General features: G+C 40.1%; 1 protein-coding gene across 2 annotated transcripts in view; it reads right to left on the minus strand.

Moving 5' to 3' along the window:
• Positions 1–583: 583 nt before the first annotated feature.
• The window catches only part of RAVER2 (ribonucleoprotein, PTB binding 2), a 42,612-nt gene continuing 27,942 nt past the window's right edge, over positions 584–15,253 (minus strand). For both annotated transcript variants that reach the window (XM_083621142.1, XM_083621141.1), the window contains exons 7-14: positions 14,911–15,009; positions 14,542–14,653; positions 12,617–12,882; positions 9,904–10,015; positions 6,416–6,564; positions 3,925–4,014; positions 2,757–2,882; positions 584–2,133 (exon numbers count right to left, since the gene is read on the minus strand). In XM_083621142.1, coding sequence (XP_083477268.1) covers positions 1,987–2,133; positions 2,757–2,882; positions 3,925–4,014; positions 6,416–6,564; positions 9,904–10,015; positions 12,617–12,882; positions 14,542–14,653; positions 14,911–15,009 — 1,101 coding nt within the window. In that variant the 3' untranslated portion in view covers positions 584–1,986. The remainder of the gene's footprint in view (positions 2,134–2,756; positions 2,883–3,924; positions 4,015–6,415; positions 6,565–9,903; positions 10,016–12,616; positions 12,883–14,541; positions 14,654–14,910; positions 15,010–15,253) is intronic.

Genomic DNA, 15,253 nt, shown 5'->3' on the forward strand with positions numbered 1-15,253 from the left:
TAGCTGAGACAACATTTCTCAAGGGGTGTTGGCTGTCTTGAGTGCACCTCTAAAGGTGAAGTCAAACTGTTGGGAGAATCACAGCGCCAGCTATAACCTCACTGGTACTGGCAGCCAGTTTGCTGTGAAAATCTGGGCCCTTACTGTGCAAATAGGTTGGTACATAAGTACAACGTGAATTAAATAGAGCAGCGCTTCTAGGTCAGAGGTGAGGGGTAACCTATGGTGCCTGGAGGTTGCTCAGCCTCTCCTAGAAACTTAAAAATTCAAGCAATATGACCTCCAGTCATGTTAACAATACCACACATACACTTTAGGGGATCACTGACTTTTCAAGAAAAGAGTTGTCATGTACTAGGGTTACAAATATTCAACTAGCTCAACAAATCAAGTTTTCAGAAAGGTAGCCCTGCTGATATTTGACATGGCTTGCTTTTTATAGCACCCTAAGTGTCTTTAAAATGTGCCGCAAGACTATGCATTCATAGGACACAACTCCTCCCCTTTCTCAGCTTCACAACAGGCCTCCCCCCCCCCAACATTCACAATGTACCTTCAGGAGCACACAATAAGCCACGCCAGCTTTATACTTCAGTGTAGCTTGCCAATTTATTTACAGAGAAATTGATTGCTCAGAAAAGATACATTCAATGTGAATAATACTAAACACAGAGAAGAAAAATCTCGCTATGACGTTCTGTTACTTCTGAATAATGTATATTAGTTTTATATAACGGCCTCCTAATCAAGAAACTTGTAAACTGCACCTAACTTTAAATCTGACTGGATTTAAATCAGGCTTACCTTGATCTCTCTTCAATGGAGACAAGCTATGCTGCCTTCATTGATGTACATTTCTTCATAACCTCCCACTGCAGATTTTACCATTGCTAATGCTGGGCCTCATGCATTTTAAATCTTACTTCAGAAACAAAAACCTACAAATTGGGGTCACTATGGAAAATGGCAGCTGTATTGGTTATTTCAAACATGTTCCAAAGAACAGGAAAGTAGCTTTCTGTGAATCTTAGTTAGAAATAAATTAAAAGCCAGCAAAAAGCATGAATACACCACATTCCACCCAGTTCCAGTGAACACAAATAATTGCCATGGTTATAAAGTGCAAGAAAAGATACTGAAGAATTTCCAAGGTGGCAGTGATTAATCAAGAGTACTGTAGTATAGACATAGGGTGTGGAGCAGATAGATCCTTAAACTAAATGCAAGTCAGTAAGATAGCAATGCATTCAGTTCCACTGGATACTAAATGGAAATTCACATTATTTTTCCCCAAAGAAACCAATTAACAAGAAATAGACCTAGAAGCCTAAGACTATAAATGCACAGCTAGTATCAATTCTCTTCATGGAAATTTTGTCATGCACACTTGGTATTGCCAGCAACCATTTATTTTAATGAAGTGTGTTGATATCTTCCTAGCGTACTTCCACTTTAGCAGCTACAACTGCTATTTTATTATTTTTTTAATCCAGAAAAGATCTGCCTACTTTGACTAGACTGTACTGCAATGATTATACTCAACCTAACCATTGTCTGGGCTGTAATCCAATATGCAAGCCCCATTAAAGCCAATAAAGGAATATTGCTATCAGGATCAAACATGAACTTAACTTTGCAGCCAGGATTCTAAATCTTTGAAGGAGGAAAAACCCAGCACAATTGTTTCTTTAAGACTACCACTGCAACTTTCCCAGCAAGAACATTTCCTCTCACTCTTATTTTATTGCTTCGAGAAACATTCTCAAGGGGGCAAAGCTGCCATTTCTTTAAGAGCTTAAGAAATAACTTAATTGTCACTCAATGCATAGAAACTAGTCTGGAGGGTATCTGCCATTAGTAGCTCCCCACACACAAATTTACTCAGAGAAACTACATAGATTGGTTCTCCAATATCTACAATACATATTAAAAGTGAAAGGTAAGGATGACATGAATGTGGCTTTGACTCCAAGCAAGATGCTGATCTTAATAAACACGTTTTCTTTTAAGATACAATTCTGCATAATGTACTCCCGAGCCCTGAGTTTGCTGACCAACGTATTCCACTGGGCCATCTTCTGGAGTGGTGATGAGGTACGAAGAGCCCCGCTTTTCATTTCTTATTGGTGCCATCTAAACGTCATAAAAGTCCATTATTACAGCAATGTGTGTGCAGTTATTTAAAAGAATACTGAATTATCCTTTCTATAAGCAAACTATACTGCTCTCTAAGGATGACCAACACTAGATCTAGTTACGTAAATAAAATAAAATAAAATAAATGGACTAGGACAAACCATAAGGCTACTTGGAATGTTTTTCAATAGCAACGAAATGAAGTCAAAAGACTTTGTATAGCAGCCCTGACAAATTCTTAAGCTGCATTATGCATTTTCTGAACACTAGGTGGCAGCACAAGACATCAACCTAGCAACATGTAGGTGCCAACAGAGAAACAGACTAGTATGCAGAACTTTTCCAAATTGGTCTCTCTGCTTCACTCTCTCTCTCTCTCTATATATATAATATAAAAATCTGACCACATTTCATATGTATGTGTGAAGGAATTCTAGCTCATTTATTTATTGCACTTTCATCCTACTCATCCACTGCATTCGGAAAGCTGTAGCTAACGAAATTTCTCATTTGCATACTATTTAAAAATACATGAGAATGTTGAAAGGCTATCCGTCACAGATGTGTAGTGTAATTTATCGGCTGCTTCAGGAATAAGCGTGCCAACTCTTTCCTCTTACCTTCAGTGGGTTTTGAGGCGCCAGTGGCAAAATGCCTGGATGGAAGGACCCCTGGGTGGCAGCGTAATACGATGGCATGACTTGCAAGTAGCTACTGAAGTCCCCATACACTCCACTATCAGATTCCTACATGGAGAAAACACAGAGAGGGAAACACTACGGTTGCTGGCCACTGAACAGAAACGGAGACATATTTCCGGGAGAAACGATTAATCATAAATTCTGTGACAGAGGAGAGTATCAATGTGCAGGCAACCCCCAATTTGCGCAGGGGTTGCAGTCCAGGTCATGATGTGTGACAGCAAGAGGGTGCATAAGCCCATTTGACCATGCCTGCTTTTCCTGCCACTTCTGGGTCTCTGCGATGTGCACGTGTGCAGTCGCACCTCAAATGGACACACACAAATCTGTTGTTGCCTGTATTCAAAAGTAGTAAGCATAAGTTTCTTAAAGGCAAAGTATCTCTGAGAATCTCCCTTTACTGTTTGGGGAGAGTATATTTTTTTCTCAGACATCTGAGCCAGAAACATGGTCAGTACCAAACTTGGGAGATGTTTTACCCCAAACACCAATGAAAACCAATTCATTGTTTTTCAGATGCTGTAACCTTTGCTACATCACCTTGTTAAAATGCTTCCCTAAAATTACAGGCGTTTTGACAATGGTATTGAGATTTTGCTAGAGCCCAATGAACAATTTTATTGATTTCCCGTGCCCAGATCAGCCAAGGAAAACTCAGGCAATTATAAATACAGAACATGAACATAAGAGGAATGCGCCTCATTCCATTAAGGGAATGTTTCTACTACCAACAAATACCTATCCTATAAATACCCTGGATAATTTTCATTTACGAAAAGAATTCCGCAAAAAGGGAAATTCAGAATTCTATGGTTCACACTGCCTAGCCTATTTTTTTTTTCCTTTTAAGAAGGATAAGCTCAAGTTTGCAAAGAAAAAAAAAATTCTTCAAATAGTGTTTGGTTACTTCATGGCACACAGGTGTCCTGAAGATTCTGAAATATGCTTACTGAAAGAACTTCAGGGAGAAAATTATAAGAAGTGCTATGTAATCTGTTACTTTGGTTGAATTTCAAAATCTAGCCTTGTTTACTGACAACCCTGACATAGGCTGCTGGTGAAGCATACTGAATCATCATCCACTTACCTCTGAGCCACCATTTTCTAATTCCCCTACTCTAGTTTGGATGGTATGGTATGCCTGGGCATATTGTTGATACCACTGCTGGACTGAATCCTGCAAAAGACGAAGGCAATTTTTATCAACTTCTGCAATTTCGCACCATGATTAATATGCTCGTTACCAGATATTAAAAGCACAAGCTTTGCAAAAACAAATACATATGCATGTTTTTGTTAATCTGGATCAATCTGCTCCATCTGAATGCAAGAGAAACTTAAGGTGGTGCTTTCTCTGCTCCCTCTTACTTATTCTCTTTCATTTCCTATAGCAAATCACTCAGCAATATTTTGTGTTTTTATATGTGCTTACCTAGTTGATTCCTTGATTTATCAGCTTTAATCCCCAACAATATCTAACAGGTTTATAACTTTAAGGTTTTTCAGGAAGTACAGTACTGGAAAATGTTTAATACTCAGTGTCTTGAGATATTTTGACAATCATAATCCTATAATTTATACAGTAATTTGCACAGCTACAGGAGAATTAATAGGTTGGCCCCATCTATTAGGCACATCCTTTATTTTAGAAAGAAACCAATACAGTCCTGTGACAAGTATTTCGATTTGTGGAAAACAGCTCAAAGCATAAGAAAATTCCTTCCCATCTATTCCAGCATCGTGTTCTCAGAGTGGCCAACAAACAGGACCTTACTTAGTGTAACTGTTGTTACAGTCATCCAAGTTTCTGCCCTTGTGTGCTATATATTTCTATCTATATTTCTCAAATGTAAAATCCTCTGTCTTGGCTGAAATATAACTTTGAGTATTACAGCAAATAATGCTTCTTGGCTAACAGATTGTAATGTCTTTATACACTTGGATGAGAATGTCAATGTGACACAAACTGACTTACACTCTGGCTTTTGAAAATATTTGCAAGACTAGTTGAAAACCAACCAGGCTGAAGTTGTCATGAGACCCATTTTTAATGACCTGTTGGCCTCTATTATGTATACTGACCGACTGTCCAGAAAAAAATAAAGAAGAGGATGAAAGGCCAACTAGAATTTGTGCAGGTTAGATAAAACAGAAGACTAAATCCAAGTCTTGCCATCTGTTTAGCAACATTCATCACAAGCTAAGGTAGAATTTACTTAGAATTGCTTGTTATGTTAATTTTTATATGAATAAATTTATATTTTATTATGTTATCTTTTATACATGCTGTATTTGGTGAACTAATCATTAGTTTTGCTGCAACCTGTCTTGCATAATTGATAACAAGCATTTGTTTTGCTACGCTAGTAGCTACAGTGTACAGTGGTACCTCGGGTTACATATGCTTCAGGTTACATACGCTTCAGGTTACACACTCCGCTAACCCAGAAATAGTGCTTCAGGTTAAGAACTTTGCTTCAGGATAAGAACAGAAATCGTGCTCCAGCGGCGTGGCAGCAGCAGGAGGCCCCATTAGCTAAAGTGGTATTCAGGTTAATAACAGTTTCAGGTTAAGAACGGACCTCCGGAATGAATTAAGTACTTAACCCGAGGTACCGCTGTATTTATTTGACGGGGGCTGGTCTGGTAAAAGCTAATTCAGCCCCATGTTCACAGAGGAAAAGGCAGCTTTCGCAGCAACATTCACAGCTCAGCACTTTCGGCATGGATTAAATAAATGATGAGAAATGCCAGTGAGAAACTTAATCAAACCAGCTGATTAGCGAATGCTCTTAATTCTCTCTTTCAGGATTCAATAAACTAAGCTGCTGTAGCAACTCAACTAGATCAACTTCCCCCAAGCTTTAAAACAGTATTGCACATGTATGTCTGCATGCCATAGCTACTTCTCATCAGTGTCAGAAACTTCCTGAATGGGAAACAGTGCTGGTGATCCCTCTCAAGTTGTACTGGGTCTACAGGACATACTTTGCCATGTGGTTCCAGGTGCACTATTAGCAGCACCTCACCAATTTAGAACCATCTGCCTCGCTGTGCTTCCATATTAAATGGTGCTATTTGTCTCTACTCCCATTAAATGTATGAAAAGCTGTTGACAGCAGGATTGTCTGCCAGCAGAGACCTACAGAATCCTGCTGTCAACAGTTTCCACAATTAGCAGCAACACACACAAGGCAGACCAGGCACTTTAGAAGAAAGCAAATTCACAAGAACTAAAAAAGTGGCAAAATGCAGACAGGTAATAGTTATACTTTCCCCCTTAATGTTCTATTCAAAACCGACACATAAACCATTTTATTCAACTTTATCAGTTTCCTGCACAGAAAGGTTCATGACTCTGTGAATGGTATTCCAAAGCTTATACCATCCCTTACATCACACAAAACATTTACCAACTAGAAATCTGACTCACTGTCTCATGCTTTTAATGCATGATAATTTATGGGTCTCCTTAAATGCTCATCTGCCTAGAACCCAGTCATGCTTTTATAACAAACTCTGACCCAAACAAAACACACAGCCACCAGCTGCAATGAAACCATATTCAAGCCACATACCTGTGTGTAATCCTCATACTGTGGTGAATAGTTAAAATAGCTTTCCACCGGTTGTTGCGCTGTGGTTCCCTGAGCAGCTGCAGCACTGAGTGAGTTATTTGGAAGTCCGGCCTGCTGCTTAGTATTACTGGCTTTGCTGGCAATTGCTGCTGCTCAAAGAAGAAAAAAGGCATTCTTACATCTCCTATAAGATCGAAAACAAGGCTTCATCTAAAACAGAACGTTCACCATCAATCCATAGCCCCAAAGGCCAAAGCTAGGCTGAAAAAGGAAGGAGTGATGTTGAGCACTTGGTTATCACCCTGATTGAAGACCTTATTCTTCATCGAAGAATGAAATTCTGGCAGTAATACAGAACAGGGCAATTTTGCTGACTAACCATTGGCTTCTCTCTTAATTAATATCAGAATCTAGGCCTCGATTGGAAGCCTCTCCCAACACTTGGGAAGAGATAGACCAGGTGTTTAAGTCTGTATAAATCTTTTCTGTTTTTTCACTACTATTCTGCCTTCTATTTATGCTTCTGTATCATCATGGAGCCCTAGGTTCCTGCTTAAAAGGTTCTGATTAAAAGGGGTAGGTTGTAGTCATTTACTTAAAGTTATGACTGGGACTCACAGTTCCTCAACTTCCGATATCTAGGGAGCATGACAGACAGATGGTAAGGCACCAGGCCAGATCAAATGCAGAGGCTCAGAGGCTTTTTGTAGAGGAGAATCAGGGGGTAAGGAGACCCCACCTTCTGATTAGCTCCTGCAAATGCTCTCTTGAGGCTGTTTTCCCCTCAGCCAGGAACCTAGCTGGAAGAAAATGAACTAAAAATGGCATAGAGCATTTGTGGTGAACAATCAGTAGAATACGCGAAGCACTAGGGCTGCCAATTCTCACCATAAATGCCTCCCCACCTCTGCGCATTTGCACAAGGATGGAAGCCCCCATGTTTGTCTCATAATGGGTAAGCTCTGGCCTTAGGGCTAAACTGCATATTATGTAGGAGCTTTGTTTTTGGTGCTCCCAAGTAATTCCTTTCTGTAAAAACAGGTGTAGGGGACTCCCATTTTTAACTGGGACTATGGGCATTCAGTGAGGGTTGTCCCACTGTACCCTACCCTATTGCAGTTCTGAAACTCACACACATGCATAGTTGCAATTAGCTGCAGAGGCTAAACTAGAAGAACTAACACACATTTCCCCTTGCAACTAATAGCATGGAGCGGAGGTTTTGGTGTGCACAGAAAGGATTAAGATACACGCCCCCCACCTCACCCGTGGTCCTAATCCAAAGTGGGTGGGCCCTGCTGTCGCTTGGCAAGTCAACATAACATGTAGTATTTTGGCTTTTGTTATCAGCATTTTCTTGGAGTTAAATAGGTGGGGCACTAGCTGTTATGTGCAATGCAACTTGTTCAAGACACACAGTTTAGTTGAGACTGTGGATGAGTTAGTTTGATCATATGAAATTAGATTAAGAAGGCAAAATCCAGTGAAGGTGAGTGGTGCATGCTCTAGTAATCTCCTGCTTGGATTACTTCAATGCGCTCCAAGGGGGGCTACCTTTGACGGTGACCCAGAAACTACAATTAATCCAGAATGCGACTGGTGACTGGGAGCGGCCGCAGAGACCACATAACACTGGTTCTGAAAGAACTACCTTGGCACCCAGTATGTTTCCGGGCACAATTCAAAGTGTTGGTGCTGACCTTTAAAGCCCTAAACAGCCTCGGCCCAGTATCCAAGCATTGCAAATAATTGATAAAATGGATTGTTTCAAGAAGTGGCAAAAAGACATATCTAAATTTGTCTGGCAGGGCAAAAAGCCCAGAATTAAATTTAAGATATTAACGGATTCAAAGGAAAGAGGGGGGTTTGCCCTGCCAGACTTTAAATTGTACTATGAAGCGGCAGCTTTCTGCTGGCTGAAAGAATGGCTGCTTCTTGAAAACACAGACATTTTGGATTTGGAAGGTTTTAACAATATTTTTGGGTGGCATGCATATTTGTGGTATGACAAGGTTAAAGCACATAAAAGTTTTAAAAATCATATTGTCAGAAAAGCACTATTAAATGTCTGGGTTAGATATAAAGACTTGCTGGAAAATAAAACTCCAAGGTGGCTGTCGCCAATGGAAGCTAAGGCAGTTAAAAAGTTAAATATGGAGTCCAAGTGGCCAAGATACTGGGAAATTTTGGAAAAGGAAGGGGACAAACTGAGATTGCAGAGTTTTGAGAAATTAAAAGGGAAGGTGAGAGACTGGTTGCACTATCATCAAATAAATGAAGCGTTTAAACTGGACAGTAAAATTGGCTTCCAGGTGGAAAAATCAAAATTGGAGACAGAACTGTTAGAACCCAGTACTAAGAATGTGTCAAAAATGTACAATTTGCTGCTGAAATGGAATACACAAGATGAAACGGTTAAATCGGCCATGATTAAATGGGCTCAGGACATTGGTCATAATATTTTGTTTGCTGATTGGGAAAAGTTGTGGACCACCGGGATGAAATTTACGGCATGTAATGCCTTAAGAGAAAACATTATGAAAATGATATACAGGTGGTACATAACCCCAGTCAAGCTTGCAAAGATTTACCATTTGCCTGACAATAAATGTTGGAAATGTAAAGAAACTGAAGGTACATTTTTTCATCTTTGGTGGACTTGCCCGAAGATTAAGGTATTCTGGGAAATGATCTATAATGAACTTAAAAAGGTATTTAAATATACTTTCTCCAAGAAACCAGAGGCCTTTCTCTTGGGTATTGTCGGCCAAGGGGTGTTAAAGACGGATATAACTTTCTTTATGTATGCTACAACAGCAGCTAGAATACTCATTGCGAAGTACTGGAAGACGCAAGAGCTACCCACACTGGAAGAATGGCAGATGAAGGTGATAGACTACATGGGCTTGGCGGAAATGACGAGCAGAATCCGAAACCAGGGAAGAGAAGCAGCGCAAGAAGAATGGAAAAAATTTAAGGACTATTTAAAGAAATACTACAAAGTTAATGAAAGTTAGAATGATGTTGGACTGGAAAGTAAATGGTTACTATTAGTAATGGTTAAGACAAGGAGAATAAGGAAGATTAGTTTAAATCTAAATCAAAACAAGGGAAGATTTGCTGAGTAATCGATAAGAATTTGGAATACAGAAAAGGGAGGCATGAGGAAGTCGGGGAAGTAAGGTACAAGAAATTAGGATATGAAATGGTACATTTTTTTTTGTTTTGTTTTTGTCTTTGTATGTTTATGTATGTTATATGAAAAAATTCTTGAATAAAAATATTTAAAAAAAAAAAAAAAAAAACAGCCTCGGCCCAGTATACCTGATAATTTTTTCTTTTAATGGTAATCTTCTTAAAATGAAAGGTTTCTTTTTAAATAATTTGAAATACCGCAGTCGCTGGCATTATTTACAACTACAGTAACCACACTCCCCCTCTTGAGAAAACCCAAGGGTTGCCTTCAGAGGCACCGGTTACCTGCTTACCTGAAAGACAGACTGAAGGCAGCACACTTGCTAAGTTCAAGTAGGGATTGGTACTCAGATGGATCTCCTTGGGAGGTTCTCCAAGCAGAGAGGTCTGGTTTTTTGAAGAACTCTGAAGTAAAAAGCGAATAAAATGTCGACACTTCTACTAAAGGTTGAACAACATAAAAAAATACATTTTGAACAGATACTGAAATTAAACATCCTATTAGGGAAATTTTATTTCTCATAACATAGACCCAAAGAGCTGAAGAGACTAAGGCTGCAATTCTATAATCCTATATAAGGCAGGAAACAGTAAATCAGTGTTATGGCAATCAATTGTTTGCAGTGGGTGCCTATGTGCAGAGATGAAGAGAGAAAATGGGTATAGAAATAAACAAAACCAAAAAAAGGGTCCAAGAATGATATTCAGCTGTTCTATCCTGTTTGTGCAATGGACTTCTGCTTCTATAAATGGGATTTAACCTTTCCTCTCTTCCTGACCCTCCTTCATGGATCACTGCCTTGTCATGGAAGAAAAGCAATGACAAACCTAGACAGCATCTTAAAAAGCAGAAACATCACCTTGCTGACAAAGGTCCGTATAGTTAAAGCTATGGTTTTCCCAGTAGTGATGTATGGAAGTGAGAGCTGGACCATAAAGAAGGCTGATCGCCAAAGAATTGATGCTTTTGAATTATGGTGCTGGAGGAGACTCTTGAGAGTCCCATGGACTGCATGAAGATCAAACGTATCCATTCTGAAGGAAATCAGCCCTGAGTGCTCACTGGAAGGACAACTCGTGAAGCTGAGGCTCCAATACTTTGGCCACCTTATGAGAAGAGAAGACTCCCTGGAAAAGACCCTGATGTTGGGAAAGACTGAGGGCACAAGGAGAAGGGGACGACAGAGGACGAGATGGTTGGACAGTGTTCCCGAAGCTGCCAACATGAGTTTGACCAAACTGCGGGAGGCAGTGGAAGACAGGAGTGCCTGGCGTGCTCTGGTCTATGGGGTCACGAAGAGTCAGACACGACTAAATGACTAAATAACAACAACTCTTCCTCACTACATTATCCCCATTTATGCATTCTCTGGTAGGTTGGGAGACACACCCAGAGCAGATGTGAGCAGAAAAGGGAAGAGGAGCAAGAGGAAGTTGCATTTCATTTACAGGCGCCATATTGAATCTTGCCCCCACTCTGAATTTTCGTAAGTTGTGTACGCATAAGGCGTGAATGGGTAAGAATTGTATGACTCTTCCTCACTTTCCAGTCATTGTTTCTTGGAAGACAAAGGAAGAACCAAGGGTCAGGTTTGTATCAACACAGCAAAAACATACATCTATTTACTCCTAGCGGACGCCTTGCAAACCACAACTTACATGGAAATTATGTTAATGCAGAAAGATGTTAATTGATTAAGTTAATTTTATGAGAAAATTAGTTTTGGAAAACTGTTACAATGATATACACTGAAATTCAGCTAGGGGGATTTGAGGAAGTCAAGTAACAATGTTACTAAGATTGGATTAAGTATAACTAGGATTTATGTTGTTTGTTTGAAAATTTTGGAAAATCAATAAAAAGGAAATTATGTTAATACAAAAAGGCTCCAGTTAAAAATGTGTTTCCAAAGTACCCTGCATTTATTCCTTGCCCAAGAATAAACACGCTTCCCTCTCCATAACACCCTTGATATGACTAAAAGCAATTTAGATTTCAAATCTTGGTTAAGTTTTATGGGGGTTTTTTGTGTTGTTGTAGTAGTTGGAAGAGACCCTGAGGGTCATCTAGTCGAACCTCCTGGAATGCAGGAATCACAGCAAAAGCACCCATGGCTGATAGCCATATTCATGCATTCATTTGTTCGTTCGTTTATTTAAGCCTGTTTCAGATAATTGCAGTTAATGTCACTGGCAATGATAATGCAGTGCTGAACTGTGGTTAATACAGGCAGTGGAATTCAATGCAATCAATGTAAAGTGCTGATGATATTGTGACCTAACTCTTCTTAACTGCGGTTTAGAAAGCCCATTTAATTATCTCTGCACTGGCCCCAATGCACTGTTTTGAAATTTTAACTAAATATAATATACTTTACATCATAAAAGAAACATTGATTATCTATACATCAGATTCTGCTGCACAATAAAACCCCCACACAGAATAGTTACAAATATAAAATTTCAGCTGGGTAGTTATTATTAAACAGCACTAACATGTCATCTCCTGCAAGAATAAGAGAAGTGGTTTTAAATTCATGTGAAATTAAGAATGAACAGTTATGGAAATACTACATGAAGGTGTTATTTCCTATGGACTTTAACAACACCAGCACCCGAATGGAACTGCAATACAGTCATACTTTGGATCCCAAACACCTTGGCACTCAAATACTGCAAACCCGGAAGTGAGTGTTCCGGTTTGCAAACGTTCTTTGGAACCTGAACGTCCAGTGGGGCTTCCGATTGGCTGCAGGAGCTTCCTGCAAGCAATCAGAAGCCATGCTTTGGTTTCCAAATGTTTTGGAATCCAAACAGACTTCCGGAATGGATTCCATTCGTCTTCCAAGGTACGACTGTACTGAACTTACAAAATTTATACACCTCTTGAATGTAAAGAGAAGCAAAATAAATTTGAAGCAGTTTACAATGATAATAAAACAAAGTTATCAGTAAAAACAAGTTTTAAAAACATTTTTTTTCAAAATAATGTACTCAACTTCTTACCCCCAAGCTTGAATCTGGGCTCTTTGCCTGGCCTTGTTGCTTGAGATGTCCCGCCCGTAAGCCTCCAGCAGCGACATTTGGTAAGCTTTGCAGGTAACCCTGGGACCCTGAGCCAGTGCCTTCTGTCAGTCCTACTGCGGTTGACAGCTTGTCCTGCGTGTTGTTTTGCCTTGGCACTGCTTGTCCAGATACATGCTGATTTGGAAAGAATGGCAGCATGCCAATCCCTGTTGCAACCGGTGTTTGAGCTGCAGCCCGATTAGATACTGCGCAGCCAACCATAAATGGAAAAAAAGGAAGCTATATTAGGCAAGAATTATTACTAGAACATCATGCTCATGTTGTTTATTATGTGAAAAGCACTGAGAAATCTATTTAAATGATTGCAACAGAAAAGATAATTCTAGTGGCTGGGCAAGGAAATACATTAAAACTTAAAAGGCTCTCTAGCTTTGCTATTTATACAACTGGTCTTACACCTTAACCGTTGCTAGCGACTGAAAAGGGGGATCTTGTGCTTTAAAATTTCACAGAGGAGAATTAAAAGAGGATGCCTTAGGCAAGAAAGCATTGGGAAGAATCTTCTGTGGTGAAGGAGAAAGCTACGGCTCTTCATACCTTAAAAAATCTGAATTGTCAGTAATATGGGAGCCACCATCTGCTAACAAGAGAACATAGACTCCTTCCAGAAGTGCCATCACATACTGGCCATTCCAGCCCAGCAGTATGTCAGTCCACCTCCTCTTTATTATAGAGGAAACAATTTGGACCTACGATAAAATGGTGCCAGCCACGCTTTCCTTCGGGCCCTCCTGCCCCTGCCCCCGTTTCCTGTCCGTCCACCCCACCCCCAAGCCATGGGACTAGCCAAGGGGGGGCAGGGAGGGGCAGCTGCCACCCTAGATCAAGCAAAACAATAGAAATACTTGACTGACCAATCATGACGGTCCTGCCCCCCAAAATCCTGGCTACGCCCATGCCCCCATTCCAAAGACATTCATTGTTCTGTAACTAAACAGGGTGGGAAATGCAAAACATGGAAGCCTCTTGAAGGAACATGGGTAGACCTGGAGGCAGAGCTTTCATTAAGACAATATTTTTTTTTAATACATGGCGATACGCCCATATTTTTTTTTTCTGCTGCCTTCTTCCACACATGCCAAGGTTGTGTGTTTGATCCCTGTATGGGACAACTGCATAGTTCTGCATTTGGTTTGGATTGGATGATACTAAGGGTCCCTTCTAACTCTGCAATTCTATGACTATTTAACTTTATCCTATAACAGGATTGCAGTCCCTCTACCAGGTATTTGAAATCTGCCATGGCAAACAACCATAGCTACCCATAAACTGTCTTTGTTAAACATTCTCGTTTCTAACACAGTTGCTAAAACAAAGCCAAGAGCATGCTGTCTAAAGGGGCTGCTGTTCTTAATTATACATGCACTGTGGGAAATCTTTTTTTTTTTAGCTCAAGGGCCACATTCCCTCCTGGACAACCTTCCAAGGGCCACATGCAAAAGTGGGTGGAGCAACGACTATGGCTCTTTACCTTGGTTCAGTGGGCTGCATTGTATAACAGGCTACAGTCCTACTACATAAGAAGTCAGAGGTATCTGCATGCACCCATACCCCTCCAAACAAACATTGTTCAATTCAGGCAAGCAAGAGCCATTTACACAGTTCAAAGACACATTCGAGGCAGAGAAAAGCACTTATGCAGCAGGTCCATTGAGGGTCATAACCCTGAAACAGAGGGTCATCCATGGCCAAGGAATATGCCCTGGGAAAGAGTCCTGAAAGCCAAGACTGAGGGGCCTGGAAAGCTGCATTAGGCTTCCAGGACTGAGGTTCACCACCTGAGTCAGAAGCATATTTTCGAAGCGGCCGTTTGCTACTATAACAGCAATCGAAATGTTACTTGCAATTGCGTGCTTCTCCGTGACTCCCCATATCTGTGGTCACTGACGGCACAGCACCCATTCCTAACATTGTCTGAAGCAGCACAGCTGGAGGCTCTCCAAGCAAACCTGGTTTCTGCAAAGAAGTACAAAAGAATTGCATAGGTTTAAGAGATGCCTTAGTAGACTTGTTTCTCAGCCTTTCAAATGCAGGTAATTTATTTGAATATACTACTGGATTAACAGGAGACCAAAGAAACAAGGAAACATTTAGTGTGCGATAAGATAACATTCTCTAGGAGGAAGACTTCCCCACTTTTTATCTAATCCAGAATTATAGACTAAAGGAGATTACTACAGGTTTATTATGGTCAGTCTAAGATTTCAACTCACACTATTTGTCTGAATATTCTCAATCTTCGCTAGTTGTGCCAGCTGTAAATTGGAAAGGTTCTGTAGCAGTAAACTAGATGCATTTCCAAGAACTGGTCCCTGTCAGTTTCAAGTGGGAGGGGAGAAATGAGTTATATATGAAACCAGCATTATTCAGATAGAGAAGAAGAAATATTTTCATATGTCTGTCAGAAAACTCTACAATCTCAGTTTAAAGAAAGGTAAATTCAAGAGCTACATTAATTATCTGCTTTTGTCAATTCACAATTCTGTTAAGAGGTTATTTAAAGTTACTCTATTATTCAGGATAGTCTCCATTATAAACTGGAAGAACTATCTATTC

The sequence above is a fragment of the Podarcis filfolensis genome, assembly GCF_964270895.1.
Source record: "Podarcis filfolensis genome assembly, chromosome: 6".
Lineage (NCBI taxonomy): Eukaryota > Metazoa > Chordata > Lepidosauria > Squamata > Lacertidae > Podarcis > Podarcis filfolensis.